The sequence below is a fragment of the Oncorhynchus gorbuscha genome, unplaced genomic scaffold (assembly GCF_021184085.1).
Source record: "Oncorhynchus gorbuscha isolate QuinsamMale2020 ecotype Even-year unplaced genomic scaffold, OgorEven_v1.0 Un_scaffold_873, whole genome shotgun sequence".
NCBI classification, from domain to species: Eukaryota; Metazoa; Chordata; class Actinopteri; order Salmoniformes; family Salmonidae; genus Oncorhynchus; species Oncorhynchus gorbuscha.
Window position 1 is genome coordinate 196701 of NW_025745856.1, and position 27762 is coordinate 224462.

At 48.2% G+C, this 27762-nt stretch overlaps 2 protein-coding genes and 1 long non-coding RNA gene across 7 annotated transcripts in view; 1 reads left to right on the forward strand and 2 right to left on the reverse strand.

The window, feature by feature from the left end:
* Positions 1-202: 202 nt before the first annotated feature.
* On the reverse strand, positions 203-11364 carry LOC124020653 (endonuclease III-like protein 1). Of its 2 annotated transcripts, XM_046335895.1 has the most exons (7): positions 10835-11364; positions 10628-10749; positions 10218-10489; positions 4093-4263; positions 2612-2771; positions 974-1079; positions 203-801 (listed from the first exon to the last, which is right to left on the reverse strand). In XM_046335895.1, exons 3-7 carry the CDS (start codon positions 10290-10292, stop codon positions 483-485), a joined length of 831 nt encoding a protein of 276 aa, XP_046191851.1. In that variant the 5' UTR covers positions 10293-10489; positions 10628-10749; positions 10835-11364; the 3' UTR covers positions 203-482. The 2 variants fall into 2 exon arrangements, with proteins under 2 accessions (XP_046191851.1, XP_046191850.1); XM_046335894.1 differs by lacking the exon at positions 10628-10749 and having other exon boundaries at positions 10835-11363.
* Positions 5598-9698, reverse strand: LOC124020655. Of its 4 annotated transcripts, none has more exons than XR_006836117.1 (3): positions 7930-9698; positions 7024-7749; positions 5598-6944 (listed from the first exon to the last, which is right to left on the reverse strand). It is a non-coding gene; the product is annotated as an uncharacterized LOC124020655 (long non-coding RNA). The 4 variants fall into 4 exon arrangements; XR_006836115.1 differs by having other exon boundaries at positions 7024-7725; positions 7773-9698; XR_006836118.1 differs by having other exon boundaries at positions 7024-7094; positions 7215-9698.
* LOC124020654 (tuberin-like) overlaps positions 10744-27762 on the forward strand; it is an 81289-nt gene continuing 64270 nt past the window's right edge. Inside the window, 5 exon segments of the mRNA XM_046335896.1 lie at positions 10744-11551; positions 16254-16450; positions 17325-17411; positions 17887-17997; positions 18344-18491. Coding sequence (XP_046191852.1) covers positions 16316-16450; positions 17325-17411; positions 17887-17997; positions 18344-18491 — 481 coding nt within the window. The 5' untranslated portion in view covers positions 10744-11551; positions 16254-16315.

The window sequence follows — 27762 nt, forward strand, 5'->3', positions numbered from 1 at the left end:
GCCAGTGATCGAATCCCCGAGATCACAAGAATCTGTCGTTCTGCCCCTGAACAAGGCAGTTAACCCGCCATTCCTCGGCCGTCATTGTCAATAAGAATTTGTTCTTAACTGACTTGCCAAGTTAAAGGATAAGTTCAGGGCGCTATGTTTTGGGAACGAAACATTAAGTGACGATTATTGTATTGGACAATATACAAATGTGTCTGAGATCATTTGAAAAATTATTTTATTGAGAATGTATTTATTAGAAGTAAAAAATCTAAATGTAAAGATTTTAAGGTTTAGTTTCGGGGTGTTGTGAGAAATGGGGTCCACAGAAATTTGGTCCAAAAATGGTGTCCCCGCTAAAGTTAATACCCTATTTCTAGTACCGCTCATTTCAAATTAGTCAGGGGAAGTGACGAGCACACTTTGGGAGGAAGGAGAGAGAATTGGGATACGGTCCTGACATTTCTAAAGGGATGCTACCCTCTTCTGTCGTATCATGTAGAGAAGGTTTTGGCTTTCGACTTCCTCTTTCTGGGCAGCAGAGGGGAGAGGGTGGTAGCCAGAGGTTCCTCTTTGACCGGTGTGGCTGAGGAGGGGGGTGGTAACTCCAAACCAAGAGAACCAGGCTCCAGCTTGACCTTGGAGGTCTTGGGGGAGCGAGGTGACCCAGCTTTAGACCTCTTGGCTGGGGAGGCTTGGTGGGCAGAGGGGCAGCTGTGCTGGTTCAGACACACGGAGCAGAGAGGATTGACAGGTAGACACACCTGTTGACCAAACCCCACCAGCAACCAGTTGATCTCACTCCATAGATCCCTGTGTCGGGGAAGAGAGAGGAAGATCATCAATCACCATCTCAGTCTTCATCAAAATCATGTTGGACAGAAATCACAAGGCAAAATGTTTCTCTTTCCTGCTTTAAGGGATCTGATTGGTCAGTGACTGGTTCATGAGTAACCTGCTGGGGTAGAAGAAGTGGTGGTGTCACCTTGGTAACCAGTCTTCCAGGGCCTTGCGTGTCTCCTCTGGGTTCTTGGTCCCACCTCTCGTCCATCCCAGCCGGTTGGAGATACGGTGGACGTGTGTGTCCACGCCTACTCACACGCACAAACAATAGAAAAACTATCCCATTATAAGACGCCCACAATATAATCCAATAGAACTACAACTCTGCACAACATCAGACCACATCACAACCTGCAGACTAGAGTATGGGAGTATTTTTCCAACAATTGTTTACAGACAGATTATTTCACTGTATCACAATTTCAGTGGGTCAGAAGTTTACATACACTAACTTGACTACGCCTTGAAACAGCTTGGAAAATTCCAGAAAATGTCATGGCTTTTGAAGCTTCTGATAGGCTAATTGACATCATTTGAGTCAATTGTTCATGTACCCTATTGGTAAATAGCCCACCCACAGTTTTTTTTATTGTACCTGTGGATGTATTTCAAGGCCTACCTTCAAACTCAGTGCCTCTTTGCTTGACATCATGGGAAAATCAAAAGAAATCAGCCAAGACCTCAGAAAATAAATTGGAGACCTCCACAAGTCTGGTTCATCCTTGGGAGCAATTTCCAAACGCCTGAAGGTACCACATTCATCTGTACAAACAATAGTACGCAAGTATAAACACCATGGGACCACGCAGCCATCATACCGCTCAGTATAAACACCATGGGACCACGCAGCCGTCATACTGCTCAGTATAAACACCATGGGACCACGCAGCCGTCATACTGCTCAGTATAAACACCATGGGACCACGCAGCCGTCATACCGCTCAGGAAGGAGACATGTTCTGTCTGCTAGAGATGAAGTATAAACACCATCATCTGATGAAACAAAAATGTAACTGTTTGGCCAAAATGACCATCGTTATGTTTTGAGGAAAAAGGGGGAGGCTTTCAAGACAAAGAACATCAGAACCGTGAAGCACGGGGGTGGCAGCATCATGTTGTGGGGGTGCTTTGCTGCAGGAGGGACAGGTGCACTTCACAAAATAGATGGCATCATGAGGATGGAAAATTATGTGGATATATTGAAGCAACATCTCAAGATATCAGTCGGGAAGTTAAAGCTTGGTCACAAATGGGTCTTCCAAATGGATACTGACCCCAAGCAAACAGAGTTGTGGCAAAATGGCTTAAGGATAACAGTCAATGTATTGGAGTGGTCATCACAAAGCCCTGACCTCAATCCTATAGAAAATGTGAGGGCAGAACTGAAAAAGCGTGTGCAAGCAAGGAGGCCTATAAACCTGACTCCGTTACACCAGCTCTGTCAGCAGGAATGGGCCAAAATTCACCCAACTTATTGTGGGAAGCTTGTTGAAGGCTACCTGAAATGTTTGACCCAAGTTAAACAATTAAAAGGCAATGCTAACAAATACTAATTGAGTGTATGTAAACTTCTGACCCACTGGGAATGTGAAGAAAGAAATAAAACCTCTACTATTATACTGACATTTCACATTCTTAAAATAAAGTGGTGATCTTAACTGACCTAAAACAGGGGAATTTTGACTAGGATTAAATGTCAGAAATTGTGAAAAACTTTAAATGTATTTGGCTAAGGCGTATGTAAACTTCCGACTTCAAACTGTATATGAGCCATACCTACCTATGCCAGAGACCTGGTGCCAGGCGATGTCCATGGCCAGGTGAGCCATCTTGGGTCCTACTCCAGGTAGTCGTACCAGGCCCTCCACTGTGTTAGGGATGTCCCCTCTGAACTCCCTCTGGAGCATCACTGATGTCTGCTTCAGGTACTTCACCTTGGTCTGGGGGGTGGGGGGTAGGAGAGAAGACATGTCAAGGTTTTATTCATAAGTATTCACACCCCTTGACTTGTTCCACATGGTACAGCCTGAATTTAAAATGGATTACATTGAGATTTGTCACTGGCCTACCCACAATACCCCATAATGTGGGATGTTTTATTCTTTTACAAATTACTTAATAAAAAGCTGAAATGTCTTGAATAAAGTATTCAACCCTTTGTTGTGGCTAAATAATTTCAGGCGGAAATATTTGCTTAACAAGTTGTATTGACTCGCTCTGTGTGCAATAATAGTATTTAACATGACTTTTGAATGACTGCCTCATCTCTGTACCCCACACATAGAATTATCTGTAAGGTCCCTCAGTCGAGTAGTGAATTTCAAACAGATTCAACCACATAAAACTAGGGAGGTTTTCCAATGTCTCACAAAGTAGAGCAGATGAGTTGGTAGATGGGTAAAAATAAAAAGCCGATATTGAATATCTCTTTCAACATGAAGTTATTAATTACACTTTGGATGGTGTGTCGATACACCCAGTCACTACAAAGATACAGGCGTCCTTCCCAACTCAGTTGCCGGAGAGGAAGGAAACTGCTCAGGGATTTCACCATGAGACAACTGGTGACTAAGTTTAATGGCTGTGATAAAACACTGAGGATGGATCAATAACATTGTAGTTACTCCACAATAATAACATATATGACCAAGTGAAAAGAAGGAAGCCTGGACAGAATACAAATACTCCAGAACATACATCCTGTTTGCAACAAGTCACTAAAGTAATACTGCAAAAAATGTGTCAAAGCAATTCATTTTTTGTCCTGAATACAAAGTTTTGTATTGGATTTGCCTCAAACATATTACGGATTACCAATCTCCATATTTTAAAGGATAGTGGTGGCTGCATCATGTTATGGGTATGCTTTTAATTGTGAAGGACAGGAGCGTTTTCAGGATAAAATAAACAGAATGGAGCTAAGCACAGGCAAAATCCTGGAGGAAAACCTGCTTCCGTCTGCTTTCCACCAGACCTTGGCAGATTAATTCATCTTTCAGCAGGACAATAACCTAAAACACAAGGCCAAATCTACACTGGAGTTGCTTACCAAGAAGACAGTTAATGTTCCTGCCGAGTTACAATTTTGACTTAAATATAAAAAAATATATGGCAAGACCTCATGGTTGTCTAGCAATGAACAACAACCAATAACCCACACAATTAAATCCATTTTAATCCCACTTTGTAACACAACAAAATGTGGAAAAAGTCAAGGGGTGTGAATACTTTGTGAAGGCAGTGTATAATAGTGTGCGTTACCCTCCAAAAGCCGACAGGGTAGATGAGTTGTCCCAGTGTGTCATCGTCAGTGTTGACTATGTTTTCCACTGTACAGCCATGAGCCCTGAGTCTCTGCAGAGCCGCACTGGTCACCTGGTCCCTTGTCTGGCTTGACAACATCAGAGACACCAGCACCTGGTAACGTCGCACCTGGTGGAAGAGATGAGGAGGAGGGAGAGATGAATCACACTTCATCATCTGGCCATCCCGATCGATGAATCTGGGTTTGGCGGATGCCAGGAAAACGCTACCGGCCCCAATGCATTGGACCAACTGTAGAGTTTGGTGGAGGAAGAATAATGTTCTGGGGCTGTTTTTCCATGGTCCGGGCCCCTTAGTTCCAGTGAAGGGAAATCTTTACACAAAAGCATACAATGACATTCTAGACGATTCTGTGCTTCCAACTTTGTGGCAACAGTTAGGGAAGGACCTTTCCTGTTTTAGCATGACAACGCCCCTGTGCACAAAGTGAGGCCCATACAGAGTGTGGATCGATGTGGAAGAATTTGACTGGCCTGCACAGAGCCCTGACTTCAACCACATCGAACACCTTTGGGATGAATTGAAACGCCGACTGCAAACCAGGCCTAATCACCCAACATCAGTGCCCGACCTCACTAATGCTCTCTTGGCTGCAAGTCCCTGCAGCAATGTTCCAACATCTAGTGGAAAGCCTTCCCAGAAGAGTGGAGGCTGTTATAGCAGTAATGTTCCAACATCTAGTGGAAAGCCTTCCCAGAAGAGTGGAGGCTGTTATAGCAGTAATGTTCCAACATCTAGTGGAAAGCCTTCCCAGAAGAGTGGAGGCTGTTATAGCAGTAATGTTCCAACATCTAGTGGAAAGCCTTCCTAGAAGAGTGGAGGCTGTTATAGCAGTAATGTTCCAACATCTAGTGGAAAGCCTTCCTAGAAGAGTGGAGGCTGTTATAGCAGCAATGTTCCAACATCTAGTGGAAAGCCTTCCCAGAAGAGTGGAGGCTGTTATAGCAGTAATGTTCCAACATCTAGTGGAAAGCCTTCCTAGAAGAGTGGAGGCTGTTATAGCTGTAATGTTCCAACATCTAGTGGAAAGCCTTCCCAGAAGAGTGGAGGCTGTTATAGCAGTAATGTTCCAACATCTAGTGGAAAGCCTTCCCAGAAGAGTGGAGGCTGTTATAGCAGTAATGTTCCAACATCTAGTGGAAAGCCTTCCCAGAAGAGTGGAGGCTGTTATAGCAGTAATGTTCCAACATCTAGTGGAAAGCCTTCCTAGAAGAGTGGAGGCTGTTATAGCAGTAATGTTCCAACATCTAGTGGAAAGCCTTCCCAGAAGAGTGGAGGCTGTTATAGCAGTAATGTTCCAACATCTAGTGGAAAGCCTTCCCAGAAGAGTGGAGGCTGTTATAGCAGTAATGTTCCAAAATTTAGTGGAAAGCCTTCCCAGAAGAGTGGAGGCTGTTATAGCAGTAAAAGAGGGGACCAACTCAATATAAAATGCCCATGATTTTGGAATGAGATGTTCAATGAGCAGGTGTCCACATACATTACATAACCAAAAGTATCTCCTTGTTAGTATGTCTCTTATCCACTGCCTTGTGTTAAAATGGAGTGTTCAGTAGGCGTACACTGTTTCTAAAGAGGTCTCAGAATGAGGTTGACTCATCACTCCTGGTGGGAGAACAGGTGTGCTTAACTAACATGTCACGTAACATCTAACTTGTATATCCTTGTCTGTCATGGTGGTAAAGCCTGATTGAACAGGCCTCATGAAAACAGCTTGGGATGTATTAATTAGTCGCACACTGTAGCAAAAAGTTTTCCAACGGAAATCGTTCTGCAGCGAAATCAAGTGTTTCTTTTGGACAAATTCAGCTAAGTCCTGCCTAGTTCTGTTTGGTTCCTAATGAATACACCCCAGCTAGCTCGGCCCATCTCCTGTCCCCAACACTGTTTGTTTCGTAAGCTCATAACAAATCACATCCAGTGACATAACTGCAGTTCCACATCCTCCTTTTATAGTGCTGGATGTATTTCACCTTTATCCTAGAACATAAAGCAGATCTACAGCCTTCTGACCCTGCTCTGTAGAACCCCTCCATCTCTAATGGGCACTCTGCTGTTCTGTGTATTCTACTGTTCTACCTGCAGGTGGAACCCTGCTACTACCTCTGTGTATTCTGCTGTTCTACCTGCAGGTGGAACCCTGCTACTACCTCTGTGTATTCTACTGTTCTACCTGCAGGTGGAACCCTGCTACTACCTCTGTGTGTTCTGCTGTTCTACCTGCAGGTGGAACCCCGCTACTACCTCTGTGTATTCTACTGTTCTACCTGCAGGTGGAACCCCGCTACTACCTCTGTGTATTCTACTGTTCTACCTGCAGGTGGAACCCTGCTACTACCTCTGTGTGTTCTACTGTTCTACCTGCAGGGTACATCTAGTGGTGGAACCCTGCTACTACCTCTGTGTGTTCTACTGTTCTACCTGCAGGGTTCATCTAGTGGTGGAACCCTGCTACTACCTCTGTGTGTTCTGCTGTTCTACCTGCAGGTGGAACCCTGCTACTACCTCTGTCTATTCTACTGTTCTACCTGCAGGAGGAACCCTGCTACTACCTCTGTGTATTCTACTGTTCTACCTGCAGGTGGAACCCTGCTACTACCTCTGTGTGTTCTACTGTTCTACCTGCAGGTGGAACCCTGCTACTACCTCTGTGTGTTCTACTGTTCTACCTGCAGGGTTCATCTAGTGGTGGAACCCTGCTACTACCTCTGTGTGTTCTACTGTTCTACCTGCAGGGTTCATCTAGTGGTGGAACCCTGCTACTACCTCTGTGTGTTCTACTGTTCTACCTGCAGGGTTCATCTAGTGGTGGAACCCTGCTCTGTGTGTTCTACTGTTCTACTACCTCTGTGTGTTCTACTGTTCTACCTGCAGGTGGAACCCTGCTACTACCTCTGTGTGTTCTACTGTTCTACCTGCAGGTGGAACCCTGCTACTACCTCTGTGTGTTCTACTGTTCTACCTGCAGGGTTCATCTAGTGGTGGAACCCTGCTACTACCTCTGTGTGTTCTACTGTTCTACCTGCAGGGTTCATCTAGTGGTGGAACCCTGCTACTACCTCTGTGTGTTCTACTGTTCTACCTGCAGGTGGAACCCTGCTACTACCTCTGTGTGTTCTACTGTTCTACCTGCAGGGTTCATCTAGTGGTGGAACCCTGCTACTACCTCTGTGTGTTCTACTGTTCTACCTGCAGGGTTCATCTAGTGGTGGAACCCTGCTACTACCTCTGTGTGTTCTACTGTTCTACCTGCAGGTGGAACCCTGCTACTACCTCTGTGTGTTCTACTGTTCTACCTGCAGGGTTCATCTAGTGGTGGAACCCTGCTACTACCTCTGTGTGTTCTACTGTTCTACCTGCAGGTGGAACCCTGCTACTACCTCTGTGTGTTCTACTGTTCTACCTGCAGGGTTCATCTAGTGGTGGAACCCTGCTACTACCTCTGTGTGTTCTACTGTTCTACCTGCAGGTGGAACCCTGCTACTACCTCTGTGTGTTCTACTGTTCTACCTGCAGGGTTCATCTAGTGGTGGAACCCTGCTACTACCTCTGTGTGTTCTACTGTTCTACCTGCAGGTGGAACCCTGCTACTACCTCTGTGTGTTCTGCTGTTCTACCTGCAGGGTTCATCTAGTGGTGGAACCCTGCTACTACCTCTGTGTGTTCTACTGTTCTACCTGCAGGGTTCATCTAGTGGTGGAACCCTGCTACTACCTCTGTGTGTTCTACTGTTCTACCTGCAGGGTTCATCTAGTGGTGGAACCCTGCTACTACCTCTGTGTGTTCTACTGTTCTACCTGCAGGTGGAACCCTGCTACTACCTCTGTGTGTTCTACTGTTCTACCTGCAGGGTTCATCTAGTGGTGGAACCCTGCTACTACCTCTGTGTGTTCTACTGTTCTACCTGCAGGTGGAACCCTGCTACTACCTCTGTGTGTTCTACTGTTCTACCTGCAGGGTTCATCTAGTGGTGGAACCCTGCTACTACCTCTGTGTGTTCTACTGTTATACCTGCAGGTGGAACCCTGCTACTACCTCTGTGTGTTCTGCTGTTCTACCTGCAGGGTTCATCTAGTTCAGGTCTCTACCCCACAGGTGTAGATCAGGTCTCTACCCCACAGGTGTAGATCAGGTCTCTACCCCACAGGTGTAGATCAGGTCTCTACCCCACAGGTGTAGATCAGGTCTCTACCCCAGGTGTAGATCAGGTCTCTGCCCTAGGTGTAGATCAGGTCTCTGCCCTAGGTGTAGATCAGGTCTCTGCCCCAGGTGTAGATCAGGTCTCTGCCCCAGGTGTAGATCAGGTCTCTACCCCACAGGTGTAGATCAGGTCTCTACCCCAGGTGTAGATCAGGTCTCTACCCCAGGTGTAGATCAGGTCTCTACCCCACAGGTGTAGATCAGGTCTCTACCCCACAGGTGTAGATCAGGTCTCTACCCCACAGGTGTAGATCAGGTCTCTACCCCACAGGTGTAGATCAGGTCTCCACCCCCCAGGTGTAAATCAGGTCTCCACCCCCCAGGTGTAAATCAGGTCTCCACCCCCCAGGTGTAAATCAGGTCTCCACCCCCCAGGTGTAAATCAGGTCTCTACCCCAGGTGTAGATCAGGTCTCTACCCCACAGGTGTAGATCAGGTCTCTACCCCACAGGTGTAGATCAGGTCTCTACCCCACAGGTGTAGATCAGGTCTCTACCCCACAGGTGTAGATCAGATCTCTACCCCACAGGTGTAGATCAGATCTCTACCCCACAGGTGTAGATCAGGTCTCTACCCCACAGGTGTAGATCAGGTCTCTACCCCACAGGTGTAGATCAGGTCTCTACCCCACAGGTGTAGATCAGGTCTCTACCCCACAGGTGTAGATCAGGTCTCTACCCCACAGGTGTAGATCAGGTCTCTACCCCACAGGTGTAGATCAGGTCTCTACCCCACAGGTGTAGATCAGGTCTCTACCCCACAGGTGTAGATCAGGTCTCGACCCCAGGTGTAGATCAGGTCTCTGCCCCAGGTGTAGATCAGGTCTCTACCCCAGGTGTAGATCAGGTCTCTACCCCAGGTGTAGATCAGGTCTCTGCCCCAGGTGTAGATCAGGTCTCTACCCCAGGTGTAGATCAGGTCTCCACCCCAGGTGTAGATCAGGTCTCCACCCCAGGTGAATGCCAGGTCAGAGACGACGAACAGGTAACCATTGAGCTCCCTCTGCCCGGCAGGGTGGACTGAAGACAACCTCTGTGAAGCAGGAGAAGGCTAGGGCGAACTTGGGGAAGGTGAGGGCGTACTCGGGGAAGGTGAGGGCGCGGGAGAGGGAGGAGCCGAGGCAGGAAGCGGTCTCTTGGTAGGTCAACAGGAGGTTCATGATACCAGGGAAGAATGTGTGGACGGCACGGAGCAGGGGGTAGCAGGGGCTGGTCCACCTCTGACCCAGAGACGATGAGGGACGGGAGGCAGTGGCCAGGGTGTAGGTGGGGATGTAAGAGGGGGAGAGAGGAGGGGAGCGGAAGGAAGGTGGGGAGGTAAGAGGGGGAGAGAGGAGGGGAGAGGAAGGAAGGTGGGGAGGTAAGAGGGGGAGAGGGAGGGGAGAGGAAGGAAGGTGGGGAGGTAAGAGGGGTAGAGAGGAGGGGAGAGGAAGGAAGGTGGGGAGGTAAGAGGGGGAGAGAGGAGGGAGAGGAAGGAAGGTGGGGAGGTAAGAGGGGGAGAGAGGAGGGGAGAGGAAGGAAGGTGGGGAGGTAAGAGGGGTAGAGAGGAGGGGAGAGGAAGGAAGGTGGGGAGGTAAGAGGGGGAGAGAGGAGGGGAGAGGAAGGAAGGTGGGGAGGTAAGAGGGGGAGAGAGGAGGGAGAGGAAGGAAGGTGGGGAGGTAAGAGGGGTAGAGAGGAGGGGAGAGGAAGGAAGGTGGGGAGGTAAGAGGGGGGGAGAGGAAGGAAGGTGGGGAGGTAAGAGGGGGAGAGAGGAGAGGAGAGGAAGGAAGGTGGGGAGGTAAGAGGGGGAGAGAGGAGAGGAGGGGTTGTACGGTAGTGGGGGGTGTACGACAGAGAAACAGAAACCAGTGGGGTCTCACCAACCTCATGAGGGGCGTGTGTGTCGTAGCATTTCTCCGCCCCCATGAGGTCAACAGGCGCGTCCCTGGCGCTCCTCATCTGACGCACATGACCCAGCTGCTTGCTCCAATCAGGAGGCTCCCAGTGTTTAGGCTCCTCCTTCCCATCGTATTCCACCTTCACCTGGCCCCGCCTCCTATGCAGGATGGGTGCCAGTGGTAACAGGGACAGGGCTTTGTCTGGCTCAGCTTGTGATTGGCCGATGGATGAGCGACGGAACCTAGAGGAGCCAATATCTGCAAGGTAAAGTAGGGGCGGGGGACAGAAGTTGAGTGATGAGGTGTGCTGAACATTCTGAGGCACACAGAAATTATGTCACATGCTTCATGTACAGAACAACTGAACATACAGGAAGTAGTAGACGTCATCGTCACCTGTGTCAAATATTAATTAGGGGCGTATTCAGACTGTGTGCATATAGCCAGGCCAAAGGCTCTCTTTCTCTGAAGACTGTCGTCATCTCTTAGTTGTTGTTTTAGGCTACAGCTCGTCCCATCTGAAAGTGCCTCAATCATGCAGCAAGACATTGCTTCAGTTTGTAAATGTCAGAAGGGCAATGTTGTGATAAAACGGATTCATACCTGAAGCGTCTCGTCCCAAACTCTGATTTGATACGCTCGAATCTTCTTCCTCCTGTTTCACGTGCGCCCTCAACACTCTCCTCTCCATCCTAGTTTTTAACGTCGTGGCTAAACCGGCACCGGGCACCGTCTTGTTACCGCTCGGAGTGATGACCGCGGTACTCTCAACGAAATAAGGCGAGGTCATTTTGAAACAGTGGAAAGCATAGGATACCGTTGTGCTGCAAGTGGGACGGACCGTGGCTAACAACATTAGCTTGTTAGCTATTTTAGTGATAAAATAAAATCTGGTTAGCTAGCTAAAACACATGTATATAAACGTTTTGGTAACATTTTCCAAGTACTATTGATGGATATTGAAACGTGACCTACTAGGGTTGTCGATTTAATTTTCAAACGACAGGCACGTTAAGAATAGCTAGAACATTAAACAAATGTTAAAAACAAATGTTTTTAACTCGACACCTCTTGCTTCGTCGAGCAATGTTTTTAGTAGGAACTACATTTCCCATCAACTCCCGCGACAAAACGTGTTTTTATAGGAAGTGCCCGACAGTCCATCCGGTTGTCGAGTGGGGGGACTGATCTGACTTGAGGAAAGCTTTTGAAATATTGGCATAAACAAATTATAAATGCATGAATTTGTCTTGCTCGGTATTTTGTCCACCTGCCAGCCTCGCGTGAATGACGGCAGAAACGCATCCAGATCGATAGCAGGTATGAACTCCCGTTGTTTTTAAAGCCCTAGGTCTGGAACGAAAACAAGCAGATAGCTAGTCAACAATATCTATTTATTAGTGCTCGTTTGTGTCGCTCTTTCTCTCTCCCTGTCCGCTATTTTGTCAGCTGTTCCGGACGGATGTTGAACATACACGAATGGGCACCTGACCGGGTACTGTTGTTACATCTAAAACAGAACTAGATAACATTAGTTAGCTGTCGTTGTTCGCTCGGGTTTCTCTCTGCTTGACAGGGATAATTATTTCAGCATTCTCCTGGCTTGTTTCGTGGTACAGTCTCTCTCCCCCCAGCTAGAACTCAATAGCTGATTGTCGCTGATCCCGAGGTTGTAGGTACTACTGACTAGCTACTGAAGTATGGCCTAATTGCGTCCCAAATGGCACTATATTCTATATGTAGTGATTGTGCCATTTGGGGCGTAATTCTATATTAGCACACAAACTACCACTTTCCCGTGACTATAACAGAGTGCTGGCTGCTTTCTGTACAAGCGGTTATTATTCGCTTTATGTAACAACACCGTTATGAATATCATATCAAAGGCCCTTTAGGATGTGCAGAGGAATGCAATGGTTCAAGGGCAATTGTTTGCTGTCTAATGTGCTCCTAACCCCTAGCTCCAAACCCCTAGACCCTAACCCCTAGCTCCTAACCCCTAACTCGCTTTGCAAGATGCATGTGGTGTGAGTCTGGACGTGCACTAATTTCTGGAGAACCACAGGTGCAAAGGACACACACGATGTCGAGGAGGGGTGTGATGTTGGGGCATGTCTCTGTCTTGTCATTTATCTGTTTGACAGAAACTAATAGCAAAAAGTTGGACCAGGGCTCTCTCAATTGATCTTTCCTTGATTCCTTGTACTCAAAACACATTTAAGTGAATTTTATTTCTGGTATAAAAATAAATAAAAAAACATTGAAGGTCTGAGGAGAAGCAACCTTGTGGTTAAAAGGAGGCGAGTGGGTAGGATGTGAGGAAACGTAGTCTGAACATTGATAACCAACTGTTTTCTGAGACAACTCCATGGCTTTCCTAAATGATACAAAGTTCCCATAGAGGAGTGGAATAATGGACCACCCAATACTATTCATGTTATCTCTCTACCACCCAATACTATTCATGTTCTCTCTCCTCTCTACCACCCAATACTATTCACGTTCTCTCTCTCTCTACCACCCAATACTATTCATGTTATCTCTCCTCTCTACCACCCAATACTATTCATGTTCTCTCTCTCTACCACCCAATACTATTCATGTTCTCTCTCTCTACCACCCAATACTATTCATGTTATCTCTCTACCACCCAATACTATTCATGTTCTCTCTCTCTCTACCACCCAATACTATTCATGTTCTCTCTCTCTACCACCCAATACTATTCATGTTCTCTCTCCTCTCTACCACCCAATACTATTCATGTTCTCTCTCTCTACCACCCAATACTATTCATGTTATCTCTCTACCACCCAATACTATTCATGTTCTCTCTCCTCTCTACCACCCAATACTATTCACGTTCTCTCTCTCTCTACCACCCAATACTATTCATGTTATCTCTCTACCACCCAATACTATTCATGTTCTCTCTCCTCTCTACCACCCAATACTATTCATGTTCTCTCTCTCTCTACCACCCAATACTAGTCATGTTCTCTCTCTCTACCACCCAATACTATTCATGTTCTCTCTCCTCTCTACCACCCAATACTATTCACGTTATCTCTCTACCACCCAATACTATTCATGTTCTCTCTCTACCACCCAATACTATTCATGTTCTCTCTCTACCACCCAATACTAGTCATGTTCTCTCTCTCTCTACCACCCAATACTATTCATGTTCTCTCTCTACCACCCAATACTATTCATGTTCTCTCTCTACCACCCAATACTATTCATGTTCTCTCTCTCTCTACCACCCAATACTATTCATGTTATCTCTCTCTACCACCCAATACTATTCATGTTATCTCTCTACCACCCAATACTATTCATGTTCTCCAATACTATTCATGTTCTCTCTCTCTCTACCACCCAATACTATTCATGTTCTCTCTCTCTACTAGTCATGTTCTCTCTCTACCACCCAATACTAGTCATGTTCTCTCTCTCTCTACCACCCAATACTAGTCATGTTCTCTCTCTCTCTACCACCCAATACTAGTCATGTTCTCTCTCTCTCTCTACCACCCAATACTAGTCATGTTCTCTCTCTACCACCCAATACTAGTCATGTTCTCTCTCTACCACCCAATACTATTAATGTTCTCTCTCTCTACCACCCAATACTATTCATGTTATCTCTCTCTACCACCCAATACTATTCATGTTATCTCTCTACCACCCAATACTATTCATGTTCTCTCTCCTCTCTACCACCCAATACTAGTCATGTTCTCTCTCTCTCTCTACCACCCAATACTAGTCATGTTCTCTCTCTCTACCACCCAATACTATTCATGTTATCTCTCTACCACCCAATACTAGTCATGTTCTCTCTCTCTCTACCACCCAATACTAGTCATGTTCTCTCTCTCTCTACCACCCAATACTATTCATGTTCTCTCTCTCTACCACCCAATACTAGTCATGTTCTCTCTCTCTCTACCACCCAATACTAGTCATGTTCTCTCTCTACCACCCAATACTAGTCATGTTCTCTCTCTCTCTACCACCCAATACTAGTCATGTTCTCTCTCTCTCTCTACCACCCAATACTAGTCATGTTCTCTCTCTCTCTACCACCCAATACTAGTCATGTTCTCTCTCTACCACCCAATACTAGTCATGTTCTCTCTCTCTCTACCACCCAATACTAGTCATGTTCTCTCTCTCTCTCTCTCTCTCTACCACCCAATACTAGTCATGTTCTCTCTCTCTCTCTACCACCCAATACTATTCACGTTCTCTCTCTCTCTCTACCACCCAATACTATTCACGTTCTCTCTCTCTCTCTACCACCCAATACTAGTCATGTTCTCTCTCTCTCTCTACCACCCAATACTAGTCATGTTCTCTCTCTCTCTCTACCACCCAATACTAGTCATGTTCTCTCTCTCTCTCTACCACCCAATACTAGTCATGTTCTCTCTCTCTCTACCACCCAATACTAGTCATGTTCTCTCTCTCTCTACCACCCAATACTAGTCATGTTCTCTCTCTCTCTACCACCCAATACTAGTCATGTTCTCTCTCTCTCTACCACCCAATACTAGTCACGTTCTCTCTCTCTACCACCCAATACTAGTCACGTTCTCTCTCTCTCTACCACCCAATACTATTCACGTTCTCTCTCTCTCTACCACCCAATACTATTCACATTCTCTCCTCTCTACCACCCAATACTATTCATGTTCTCTCTCTCTCTACCACCCAATACTATTCATGTTCTCTCTCTACCACCCAATACTATTCACGTTCTCTCTCTCTCTACCACCCAATACTATTCACATTCTCTCCTCTCTACCACCCAATACTATTCATGTTCTCTCTCTCTCTACCACCCAATACTATTCATGTTCTCTCTCTACCACCCAATACTATTCACGTTCTCTCTCTCTCTACCACCCAATACTATTCATGTTCTCTCTCTCTCTACCACCCAATACTATTCATGTTCTCTCTCTACCACCCAATACTATTCATGTTCTCTCTCTCTCTACCACCCAATACTATTCATGTTCTCTCTCTCTCTACCACCCAATACTAGTCATGTTCTCTCTCTCTCTACCACCCAATACTAGTCATGTTCTCTCTACCACCCAATACTAGTCATGTTCTCTCTCTCTCTACCACCCAATACTAGTCATGTTCTCTCTCTCTCTCTACCACCCAATACTAGTCATGTTCTCTCTCTCTCTCTACCACCCAATACTAGTCATGTTCTCTCTCTCTCTACCACCCAATACTAGTCATGTTCTCTCTCTCTCTACCACCCAATACTAGTCATGTTCTCTCTCTCTCTCTCTCTCTCTCTACCACCCAATACTAGTCATGTTCTCTCTCTCTCTCTACCACCCAATACTATTCACGTTCTCTCTCTCTCTCTACCACCCAATACTATTCACGTTCTCTCTCTCTCTCTACCACCCAATACTAGTCATGTTCTCTCTCTCTCTCTACCACCCAATACTAGTCATGTTCTCTCTCTCTCTCTACCACCCAATACTAGTCATGTTCTCTCTCTCTCTCTACCACCCAATACTAGTCATGTTCTCTCTCTCTCTCTACCACCCAATACTAGTCATGTTCTCTCTCTCTACCACCCAATACTAGTCATGTTCTCTCTCTCTCTCTACCACCCAATACTAGTCATGTTCTCTCTCTCTCTACCACCCAATACTAGTCATGTTCTCTCTCTCTCTACCACCCAATACTAGTCATGTTCTCTCTCTCTCTACCACCCAATACTAGTCACGTTCTCTCTCTCTCTACCACCCAATACTATTCACGTTCTCTCCTCTCTACCACCCAATACTATTCACGTTCTCTCTCTCTCTACCACCCAATACTATTCACGTTCTCTCCTCTCTACCACCCAATACTAGTCATGTTCTCTCTCTACCACCCAATACTATTCACGTTCTCTCCTCTCTACCACCCAATACTAGTCATGTTCTCTCTCTCTGACCCTGCTGGTTTTATTAACCTGTGTTCCTCCCTCTGTTTCCCCCAGAGCCCCAGTAGAGTGTAAGCTGCCTGGTCCCTCCCCACAGGACCCCTCCTGGACCCCCAGCCATGAACAAGCAGGCCAGTAAAGAGAGTCTGAAGGACAAGGTAAAGGGGATGTTTGGTTTGGGATCCCCTCGACCCCCCAGCAAGCAGACAGAGAGCAAGCCCTCAGAGTTCATCATTACACTGGATATACTCAAGGTATGTGACCACACACACACACACACACACAACACAACACAACACAACACAACACAACACAACACAACACAACACAACACAACACACACATACTGTACACACCACACACACACACACACACACACACACACACACACACACACACACACCTCACAACACACACACACCTCACAACACACACACCTCACAACACACACACACACACACCTCACAACACACACACACCTCACAACACACACACACCTCACAACACACACACACCTCACAACACACACACACCTCACAACACACACACACACACACCTCACAACACACACACACACTCACAACACACACACACCTCACAACACACACACACCTCACAACACACACACACACTCACAACACACACACACACTCACAACACACACACACCTCACAACACACACACACCTCACAACACACACACACTCACAACACACACACACCTCACAACACACACACCTCACAACACACACACACCTCACAACACACACACACCTCACAACACACACACACCTCACAACACACACACACAACTCACAACACACACACACCTCACAACACACACACACCTCACAACACACACACACCTCACAACACACCACACACACACTGTACACACCACACACACACTGTACACACCACACACACACTGTACACACCACACACACACTGTACACACCACACACACACTGTACACACCACACACACACACACACACACACACACACACACACACACACACACACACACACACACACACACACATACTGTACACACATACATACTCATACATACCACACACACACAATCAGTTTTCTGTCTCTGACCATGTTGCTGTCTTTCTCTTCAGGAGCTGCACCCTGACTGTGGACTTAGCAACAGAATCCGGGTTGCTAACCATGTCTCTGACCTGGCCAAGGCCAAGAAGTTTGAGGAGGTGAGAGAGCACACCGTGTGTGTGTGTATTAATGTGTGTGTGTTTCCTCCCTCTCTGTGTGTGTGTTGCCTCCCCCTCTCTGTGTGTGTGTGTGTTGCCCCCCTCTCTGTGTGTGTGTGTGTTGCCTCCCTCTGTGTGTGTGTGTGTGTGTTGCCTCCCTCTCTGTGTGTGTGTGTGTTGCCTCCCTCTCTGTGTGTGTGTGTGTGTGTGTTGCCTCCCTCTCTGTGTGTGTGTGTGTGTGTGTGCCTCCCTGTGTGTGTGCGTGTTGCCTCCCTCTCTCTCGTGTGAAGCTAGACATGCTGTCCTGCTGCTCCCTCAGAGCTGTCACAGGGACAGGGTTCACACAGACAGTCACACACACACACAGACAGACACACACACAGTGTGTTGCCTCTCTCTGTGTGTTGCCTCCCTCTGTGTGTGTGTGTTTGCCTCCCTCTCTGTTTGTGTGTATATTAATGTGTGTGTGTGTTAGCATGCAGTGGAAGCCGTATGGAAGGCGGTGGAGGACATGCTGACTCCAGAACAGCCACCTGAAGCTAGACATGCTGTCCTGCTGCTCCTCAGAGCTGTCATACAGGGACAGGTACACACACACACAGACACACACACAGACACACACACACACACACACACACACACACACACACACACACACACACACACACACACACACACACACACACACACACACACACACACACACACACACACACACACACACACACACACACACACACACACTATCTAGGAGGCGCCACAGAGAACAAGAAAGTATGTTGCCTCCCTCTCTCTCTGTGTGTGTGTGTGTGTGTCTGTGTGTGTGTGTGTGTGTGTTGCCTCCCTCTCTCTCTCTCTGTGTGTGTGTGTGTGTTGCCTCCCTCTCTCTCTGTGTGTGTGTCTGTGTGTCTCTGTGTGTGTGTGTCTACCAGGGTGAGCATCTGGGTCCTCTGCGGGCCTTCTTCTTCAAGGTGATCAGAGACTACCAGCCGTCCAATGAGGACCTGTCTGACAGGCTGGAGGTGTTCAAGGCCCTGACGGAGAACGGGAAGGACATCACGTACCTGGAGGAGGACATAGGTGAGACAACATCAACCCTTTTTACACTGTGACATGTGATGGTTCCACCCCACAGTCTTTGACCTATAGATGGTTCCACCCCACAGTCTTTGACCTATAGATGGTTCCACCCCACAGTCTTTGACCTATAGATGGTTCCACCCCACAGTCTTTGACCTATAGATGGTTCCACCCAACAGTCTTTGACCTGTAGATGATTCCACCCCACAGTCTTTGACCTGTAGATGGTTCCACCCCACAGTCTTTGACCTATAGATGGTTCCACCCCACAGTCTTTGACCTATAGATGGTTCCACCCCACAGTCTTTGACCTATAGATGGTTCCACCCCACAGTCTTTGACCTATAGAGATGGTTCCACCCAACAGTCTTTGACCTGTAGATGGTTCCACCCCACAGTCTTTGACCTGTAGATGGTTCCACCCCACAGTCTTTGACCTATAGATGGTTCCACCCCACAGTCTTTGACCTGTAGATGGTTCCACCCCACAGTCTTTGACCTGTAGATGGTTCCACCCCACAGTCTTTGACCTGTATAGATGGTTCCACCCCACAGTCTTTGACCTGTAGATGGTTCCACCCCACAGTCTTTGACCTGTAGATGGTTCCACCCCACAGTCTTTGACCTGTAGATGGTTCCACCCCACAGTCTTTGACCTGTAGATGGTTCCACCCCACAGTCTTTGACCTGTAGATGGTTCCACCCCACAGTCTTTGACCTGTAGATGGTTCCACCCCACAGTCTTTGACCTGTAGATGGTTCCACCCCACAGTCTTTGACCTGTAGATGGTTCCACCCCACAGTCTTTGACCTGTAGATGGTTCCACCCCACAGTCTTTGACCTGTAGATGGTTCCACCCCACAGTCTTTGACCTGTAGATGGTTCCACCCCACAGTCTTTGACCTGTAGATGGTTCCACCCCACAGTCTTTGACCTGTAGATGGTTCCACCCCACAGTCTTTGACATCTAGATGGTTCCACCCCACAGTCTTTGACCTGTAGATGGTTCCACCCCACAGTCTTTGACCTGTAGATGGTTCCACCCCACAGTCTTTGACCTGTAGATGGTTCCACCCCACAGTCTTTGACCTGTAGATGGTTCCACCCCACAGTCTTTGACCTGTAGATGGTTCCACCCCACAGTCTTTGACCTGTAGATGGTTCCACCCACAGTCTTTGACCTGTAGATGGTTCCACCCCACAGTCTTTGACCTGTAGATGGTTCCACCCCACAGTCTTTGACCTGTAGATGGTTCCACCCCACAGTCTTTGACCTGTAGATGGTTCCACCCCACAGTCTTTGACCTGTAGATGGTTCCACCCCACAGTCTTTGACCTGTAGATGGTTCCACCCCACAGTCTTTGACCTGTAGATGGTTCCACCCCACAGTCTTTGACCTGTAGATGGTTCCACCCCACAGTCTTTGACCTGTAGATGGTTCCACCCCACAGTCTTTGACCTGTGATGTAGATGGTTCCACCCCACAGTCTTTGACCTGTGATGTAGATGGTTCCACCCCACAGTCTTTGACCTGTAGATGGTTCCACCCCACAGTCTTTGACCTATAGATGGTTCCACCCCACAGTCTTTGACCTGTAGATGGTTCCACCCCACAGTCTTTGACCTGTAGATGGTTCCACCCCACAGTCTTTGACCTGTAGATGGTTCCACCCCACAGTCTTTGACCTGTAGATGGTTCCACCCCACAGTCTTTGACCTGTAGATGGTTCCACCCCACAGTCTTTGACCTGTAGATGGTTCCACCCCACAGTCTTTGACCTGTAGATGGTTCCACCCCACAGTCTTTGACCTGTAGATGGTTCCCACAGTCTTTGACCTGTAGATGTAGATGGTTCCACCCCACAGTCTTTGACCTGTAGATGGTAGATGGTTCCACCCCACAGTCTTTGACCTGTAGATGGTTCCACCCCACAGTCTTTGACCTGTAGATGGTTCCACCCCACAGTCTTTGACCTGTAGATGGTTCCACCCCACAGTCTTTGACCTGTAGATGGTTCCACCCCACAGTCTTTGACCTGTAGATGGTTCCACCCCACAGTCTTTGACCTGTAGATGGTTCCACCCCACAGTCTTTGACCTATGGTTCCAGATGGTTCCACCCCACAGTCTTTGACCTGTAGATGGTTCCACCCCACAGTCTTTGACCTGTAGATGGTTCCACCCCACAGTCTTTGACCTGTAGATGGTTCCACCCCACAGTCTTTGACCTGTAGATGGTTCCACCCCACAGTCTTTGACCTGTAGATGGTTCCACCCCACAGTCTTTGACCTGTTCCACCCCAGACCTGTAGATGGTTCCACCCCACAGTCTTTGACCTGTAGATGGTTCCACCCCACAGTCTTTGACCTGTAGATGGTTCCACCCCACAGTCTTTGACCTGTAGATGGTTCCACCCCACAGTCTTTGACCTGTAGATGGTTCCACCCCACAGTCTTTGACCTGTAGATGGTTCCACCCCACAGTCTTTGACATCTAGATGGTTCCACCCCACAGTCTTTGACCTATAGATGGTTCCACCCCACAGTCTTTGACCTGTAGATGGTTCCACCCCACAGTCTTTGACCTGTAGATGGTTCCACCCCACAGTCTTTGACCTGTGATGTAGATGGTTCCACCCCACAGTCTTTGACCTGTAGATGGTAGATGGTTCCACCCCACAGTCTTTGACCTGTAGATGGTTCCACCCCACAGTCTTTGACCTGTAGATGGTTCCACCCCACAGTCTTTGACCTGTAGATGGTTCCACCCCACAGTCTTTGACCTTTAGATGGTTCCACCCCACAGTCTTTGACCTGTAGATGGTTCCACCCCACAGTCTTTGACCTGTAGATGGTTCCACCCCACAGTCTTTGACCTGTAGATGGTTCCACCCCACAGTCTTTGACCTGTAGATGGTTCCACCCCACAGTCTTTGACCTGTAGATGGTTCCACCCCACAGTCTTTGACCTGTGATGTTCCAGATGGTTCCACCCCACAGTCTTTGACCTGTGATGTTCCAGTCTTTGATGGTTCCACCCCACAGTCTTTGACCTGTAGATGGTTCCACCCCACAGTCTTTGACCTGTGATGTAGATGGTTCCACAGTCTTTGACCTGTAGATGGTTCCACCCCACAGTCTTTGACATCTAGATGGTTCCACCCCACAGTCTTTGACCTGTAGATGGTTCCACCCCACAGTCTTTGACCTGTAGATGGTTCCACCCCACAGTCTTTGACCTATAGATGGTTCCACCCCACAGTCTTTGACCTGTGATGTAGATGGTTCCACCCCACAGTCTTTGACCTGTAGATGGTTCCACCCCACAGTCTTTGACCTGTAGATGGTTCCACCCCACAGTCTTTGACCTGTAGATGGTTCCACCCCACAGTCTTTGACATGTAGATGGTTCCACCCCACAGTCTTTGACATGATAGATGATTCCACCCCACAGTCTTTGACCTGTAGATGGTTCCACCCCACAGTCTTTGACCTGTAGATGGTTCCACCCCACAGTCTTTGACCTGTAGATGGTTCCACCCCACAGTCTTTGACCTATAGATGGTTCCACCCCACAGTCTTTGACCTGTAGATGGTTCCACCCCACAGTCTTTGACCTGTAGATGGTTCCACCCCACAGTCTTTGACCTGTAGATGGTTCCACCCCACAGTCTTTGACCTGTAGATGGTTCCACCCCACAGTCTTTGACCTGTAGATGGTTCCACCCCACAGTCTTTGACCTGTAGATGGTTCCACCCCACAGTCTTTGACCTGTAGATGGTTCCACCCCACAGTCTTTGACCTGTAGATGGTTCCACCCCACAGTCTTTGACCTGTAGATGGTTCCACCCCACAGTCTTTGACCTGTAGATGGTTCCACCCCACAGTCTTTGACCTGTAGATGGTTCCACCCCACAGTCTTTGACCTGTAGATGTAGATGGTTCCACCCCACAGTCTTTGACCTGTAGATGTAGATGGTTCCACCCCACAGTCTTTGACCTGTAGATGGTTCCACCCCACAGTCTTTGACCTGTAGATGGTTCCACCCCACAGTCTTTGACCTGTAGATGGTTCCACCCCACAGTCTTTGACATCTAGATGGTTCCACCCCACAGTCTTTGACCTGTAGATGGTTCCACCCCACAGTCTTTGACCTGTAGATGGTTCCACCCCACAGTCTTTGACCTGTAGATGGTTCCACCCCACAGTCTTTGACCTGTAGATGGTTCCACCCCACAGTCTTTGACCTGTAGATGTAGATGGTTCCACCCCACAGTCTTTGACCTGTAGATGGTTCCACCCCACAGTCTTTGACCTGTAGATGGTTCCACCCCACAGTCTTTGACCTGTAGATGGTTCCACCCCACAGTCTTTGACCTGTAGATGGTTCCACCCCACAGTCCACCCCACAGTCTTTGACCTGTAGATGGTTCCACCCCACAGTCTTTGACCTGTAGATGGTTCCACCCCACAGTCTTTGACCTGTGATGGTTCCAGATGGATTCCACCCCACAGTCTTTGACCTGTAGATGGTTCCACCCCACAGTCTTTGACCTGTATGTAGATGGTTCCACCCCACAGTCTTTGACCTGTAGATGGTTCCACCCCACAGTCTTTGACCTGTAGATGGTTCCACCCCACAGTCTTTGACCTGTAGATGGTTCCACCCCACAGTCTTTGACCTGTAGATGGTTCCACCCCACAGTCTTTGACCTGTGATGTTTCCACCCCACAGTCTTTGACCTGGTTCCACCCCACAGTCTTTGACCTGTAGATGGTTCCACCCCACAGTCTTTGACCTATAGATGGTTCCACCCCACAGTCTTTGACCTATAGATGGTTCCACCCCACAGTCTTTGACATGTAGATGGTTCCACCCCACAGTCTTTGACCTGTAGATGGTTCCACCCCACAGTCTTTGACCTGTAGATGGTTCCACCCCACAGTCTTTGACATGTAGATGGTTCCACCCCACAGTCTTTGACCTGTAGATGGTTCCACCCCACAGTCTTTGACCTGTAGATGGTTCCACCCCACAGTCTTTGACCTGTGATGTAGATGGTTCCACCCCAGTCTTTGACCTGTAGATGGTTCCACCCCACAGTCTTTGACCTGTAGATGTAGATGGTTCCACCCCACAGTCTTTGACCTGTAGATGTAGATGGTTCCACCCCACAGTCTTTGACATCTAGATGGTTCCACCCCACAGTCTTTGACCTGTAGATGGTTCCACCCCACAGTCTTTGACCTGTAGATGGTTCCACCCCACAGTCTTTGACCTGATGGTTCCACCCCACAGTCTTTGACCTAGATGGTTCCACCCCACAGTCTTTGACCTGTAGATGGTTCCACCCCACAGTCTTTGACCTATAGATGGTTCCACCCCACAGTCTTTGACCTATAGATGGTTCCACCCCACAGTCTTTGACATGTAGATGGTTCCACCCCACAGTCTTTGACCTGTAGATGGTTCCACCCCACAGTCTTTGACCTGTAGATGGTTCCACCCCACAGTCTTTGACATGTAGATGGTTCCACCCCACAGTCTTTGACATGTAGATGGTTCCACCCCACAGTCTTTGACATGTAGATGGTTCCACCCCACAGTCTTTGACATGTAGATGGTTCCACCCCACAGTCTTTGACCTGTAGATGGTTCCACCCCACAGTCTTTGACCTGTAGATGGTTCCACCCCACAGTCTTTGACCTGTAGATGGTTCCACCCCACAGTCTTTGACCTGTAGATGGTTCCACCCCACAGTCTTTGACCTGTAGATGGTTCCACCCCACAGTCTTTGACCTGTAGATGGTTCCACCCCACAGTCTTTGACCTGTAGATGGTTCCACCCCACAGTCTTTGACCTGTAGATGGTTCCACCCCACAGTCTTTGACCTATAGATGGTTCCACCCCACAGTCTTTGACCTGTAGATGGTTCCACCTTTGACCCCACCCACAGTCTTTGACCTGTAGATGGTTCCACCCCACAGTCTTTGACCTGTAGATGGTTCCACCCCACAGTCTTTGACCTGTAGATGGTTCCACCCCACAGTCTTTGACCTGTAGATGGTTCCACCCCACAGTCTTTGACCTGTAGATGGTTCCACCCCACAGTCTTTGACCTGTAGATGGTTCCACCCCACAGTCTTTGACCTATAGATGGTTCCACCCCACAGTCTTTGACCTATAGATGGTTCCACCCAACAGTCTTTGACCTGTAGATGTAGATGGTTCCACCCCACAGTCTTTGACATCTAGATGGTTCCACCCCACAGTCTTTGACATGTAGATGGTTCCACCCCACAGTCTTTGACCTGTAGATGGTTCCACCCCACAGTCTTTGACCTGTAGATGGTTCCACCCCACAGTCTTTGACCTGTAGATGGTTCCACCCCACAGTCTTTGACCTGTAGATGGTTCCACCCCACAGTCTTTGACCTGTAGATGGTTCCACCCCACAGTCTTTGACCTGTAGATGGTTCCACCCCACAGTCTTTGACCTGTGATGTAGATGGTTCCACCCCACAGTCTTTGACCTGTAGATGGTTCCACCCCACAGTCTTTGACCTGTAGATGGTTCCACCCCACAGTCTTTGACTGTAGATGGTTCCACCCCACAGTCTTTGACCTGTAGATGATTCCACCCCACAGTCTTTGACATGTAGATGGTTCCACCCCACAGTCTTTGACCTGTGATGTAGATGGTTCCACCCCACAGTCTTTGACCTGTAGATGGTTCCACCCCACAGTCTTTGACCTGTAGATGGTTCCACCCCACAGTCTTTGACCTGTAGATGGTTCCACCCCACAGTCTTTGACCTGTAGATGGTTCCACCCCACAGTCTTTGACCTGTAGATGGTTCCACCCCACAGTCTTTGACCTGTAGATGGTTCCACCCCACAGTCTTTGACCTGTGATGTAGATGGTTCCACCCCTCAGTCTTTGACCTGTAGATGGTTCCACCCCACAGTCTTTGACCTGTGATGTAGATGGTTCCACCCCACAGTCTTTGACCTGTAGATGGTTCCACCCCACAGTCTTTGACATGTAGATGGTTCCACCCCACAGTCTTTGACATGTAGATGGTTCCACCCCACAGTCTTTGACATGTAGATGGTTCCACCCCACAGTCTTTGACATGTAGATGATTCCACCCCACAGTCTTTGACATGTAGATGATTCCACCCCACAGTCTTTGACCTGTAGATGGTTCCACCCCACAGTCTTTGACCTGTAGATGGTTCCACCCCACAGTCTTTGACCTGTAGATGGTTCCACCCCACAGTCTTTGACCTATAGATGGTTCCACCCCACAGTCTTTGACCTGTAGATGATTCCACCCCACAGTCTTTGACCTGTAGATGGTTCCACCCCACAGTCTTTGACCTGTAGATGGTTCCACCCCACAGTCTTTGACCTGTAGATGTAGATGGTTCCACCCCACAGTCTTTGACCTGTAGATGTAGATGGTTCCACCCCACAGTCTTTGACCTGTAGATGGTTCCACCCCACAGTCTTTGACCTGTAGATGGTTCCACCCCACAGTCTTTGACCTGTAGATGGTTCCACCCCACAGTCTTTGACCTGTAGATGGTTCCACCCCACAGTCTTTGACCTGTAGATGGTTCCACCCCACAGTCTTTGACCTGTAGATGTAGATGGTTCCACTCCACAGTCTTTGACCTGTAGATGGTTCCACCCCACAGTCTTTGACCTGTAGATGGTTCCACCCCACAGTCTTTGACCTGTAGATGGTTCCACCCCACAGTCTTTGACCTGTAGATGGTTCCACCCCACAGTCTTTGACCTGTGATGTAGATGGTTCCACCCCAGTCTTTGACCTGTAGATGGTTCCACCCCACAGTCTTTGACCTGTAGATGGTTCCACCCCACAGTCTTTGACCTGTAGATGTAGATGGTTCCACCCCACAGTCTTTGACCTGTAGATGTAGATGGTTCCACCCCACAGTCTTTGACATGTAGATGGTTCCACCCCACAGTCTTTGACCTGTAGATGGTTCCACCCCACAGTCTTTGACCTATAGATGGTTCCACCCCACAGTCTTTGACCTGTAGATGGTTCCACCCCACAGTCTTTGACCTGTAGATGGTTCCACCCCACAGTCTTTGACTTTGACCTATGTAGATGGTTCCACCCCACAGTCTTTGACCTGTAGATGGTTCCACCCCACAGTCTTTGACCTGTAGATGGTTCCACCCCACAGTCTTTGACCTGTAGATGGTTCCACCCCACAGTCTTTGACCTGTAGATGGTTCCACCCCACAGTCTTTGACCTGTAGATGGTTCCACCCCACAGTCTTTGACCTGTAGATGGTTCCACCCCACAGTCTTTGACCTGTAGATGGTTCCACCCCACAGTCTTTGACCTGTAGATGGTTCCACCCCACAGTCTTTGACCTGTAGATGGTTCCACCCCACAGTCTTTGACCTGTAGATGGTTCCACCCCACAGTCTTTGACCTGTAGATGGTTCCACCCCACAGTCTTTGACCTGTAGATGGTTCCACCCCACAGTCTTTGACCTGTAGATGGTTCCACCCCACAGTCTTTGACCTGTAGATGGTTCCACCCCACAGTCTTTGACCTGTAGATGGTTCCACCCCACAGTCTTTGACCTGTAGATGGTTCCACCCCACAGTCTTTGACCTGTAGATGGTTCCACCCCACAGTCTTTGACCTATAGATGGTTCCACCCCACAGTCTTTGACCTGTGATGTAGATGGTTCCACCCCACAGTCTTTGACCTGTAGATGGTTCCACCCCACAGTCTTTGACCTGTAGATGGTTCCACCCCACAGTCTTTGACCTGTAGATGGTTCCACCCCACAGTCTTTGACCTGTAGATGATTCCACCCCACAGTCTTTGACATGTAGATGGTTCCACCCCACAGTCTTTGACCTGTGATGTAGATGGTTCCACCCCACAGTCTTTGACCTGTGATGTAGATGGTTCCACCCCACAGTCTTTGACCTGTAGATGGTTCCACCCCACAGTCTTTGACCTGTAGATGGTTCCACCCCACAGTCTTTGACCTGTAGATGGTTCCACCCCACAGTCTTTGACCTGTGATGTAGATGGTTCCACCCCTCAGTCTTTGACCTGTAGATGGTTCCACCCCACAGTCTTTGACATGTAGATGGTTCCACCCCACAGTCTTTGACCTGTGATGTAGATGGTTCCACCCCACAGTCTTTGACCTGTGATGTAGATGGTTCCACCCCACAGTCTTTGACCTGTAGATGGT

Bases quoted from the DNA above. Each gene is read 5' to 3' on its own strand.
- LOC124020653 (XM_046335894.1), bottom strand. From the start codon at position 11,087: ATGTTGTTAGCCACGGTCCGTCCCACTTGCAGCACAACGGTATCCTAT. The intron at 4,264-10,217 runs GTTGGTGAGACC...CTCTTCCACCAG, and splicing joins ACACACACGCCCCTCATGAG to GTGCGACGTTACCAGGTGCT. The intron at 2,772-4,092 runs GTAACGCACACT...CCCACCCCCCAG, and splicing joins ACCCTGTCGGCTTTTGGAGG to ACCAAGGTGAAGTACCTGAA.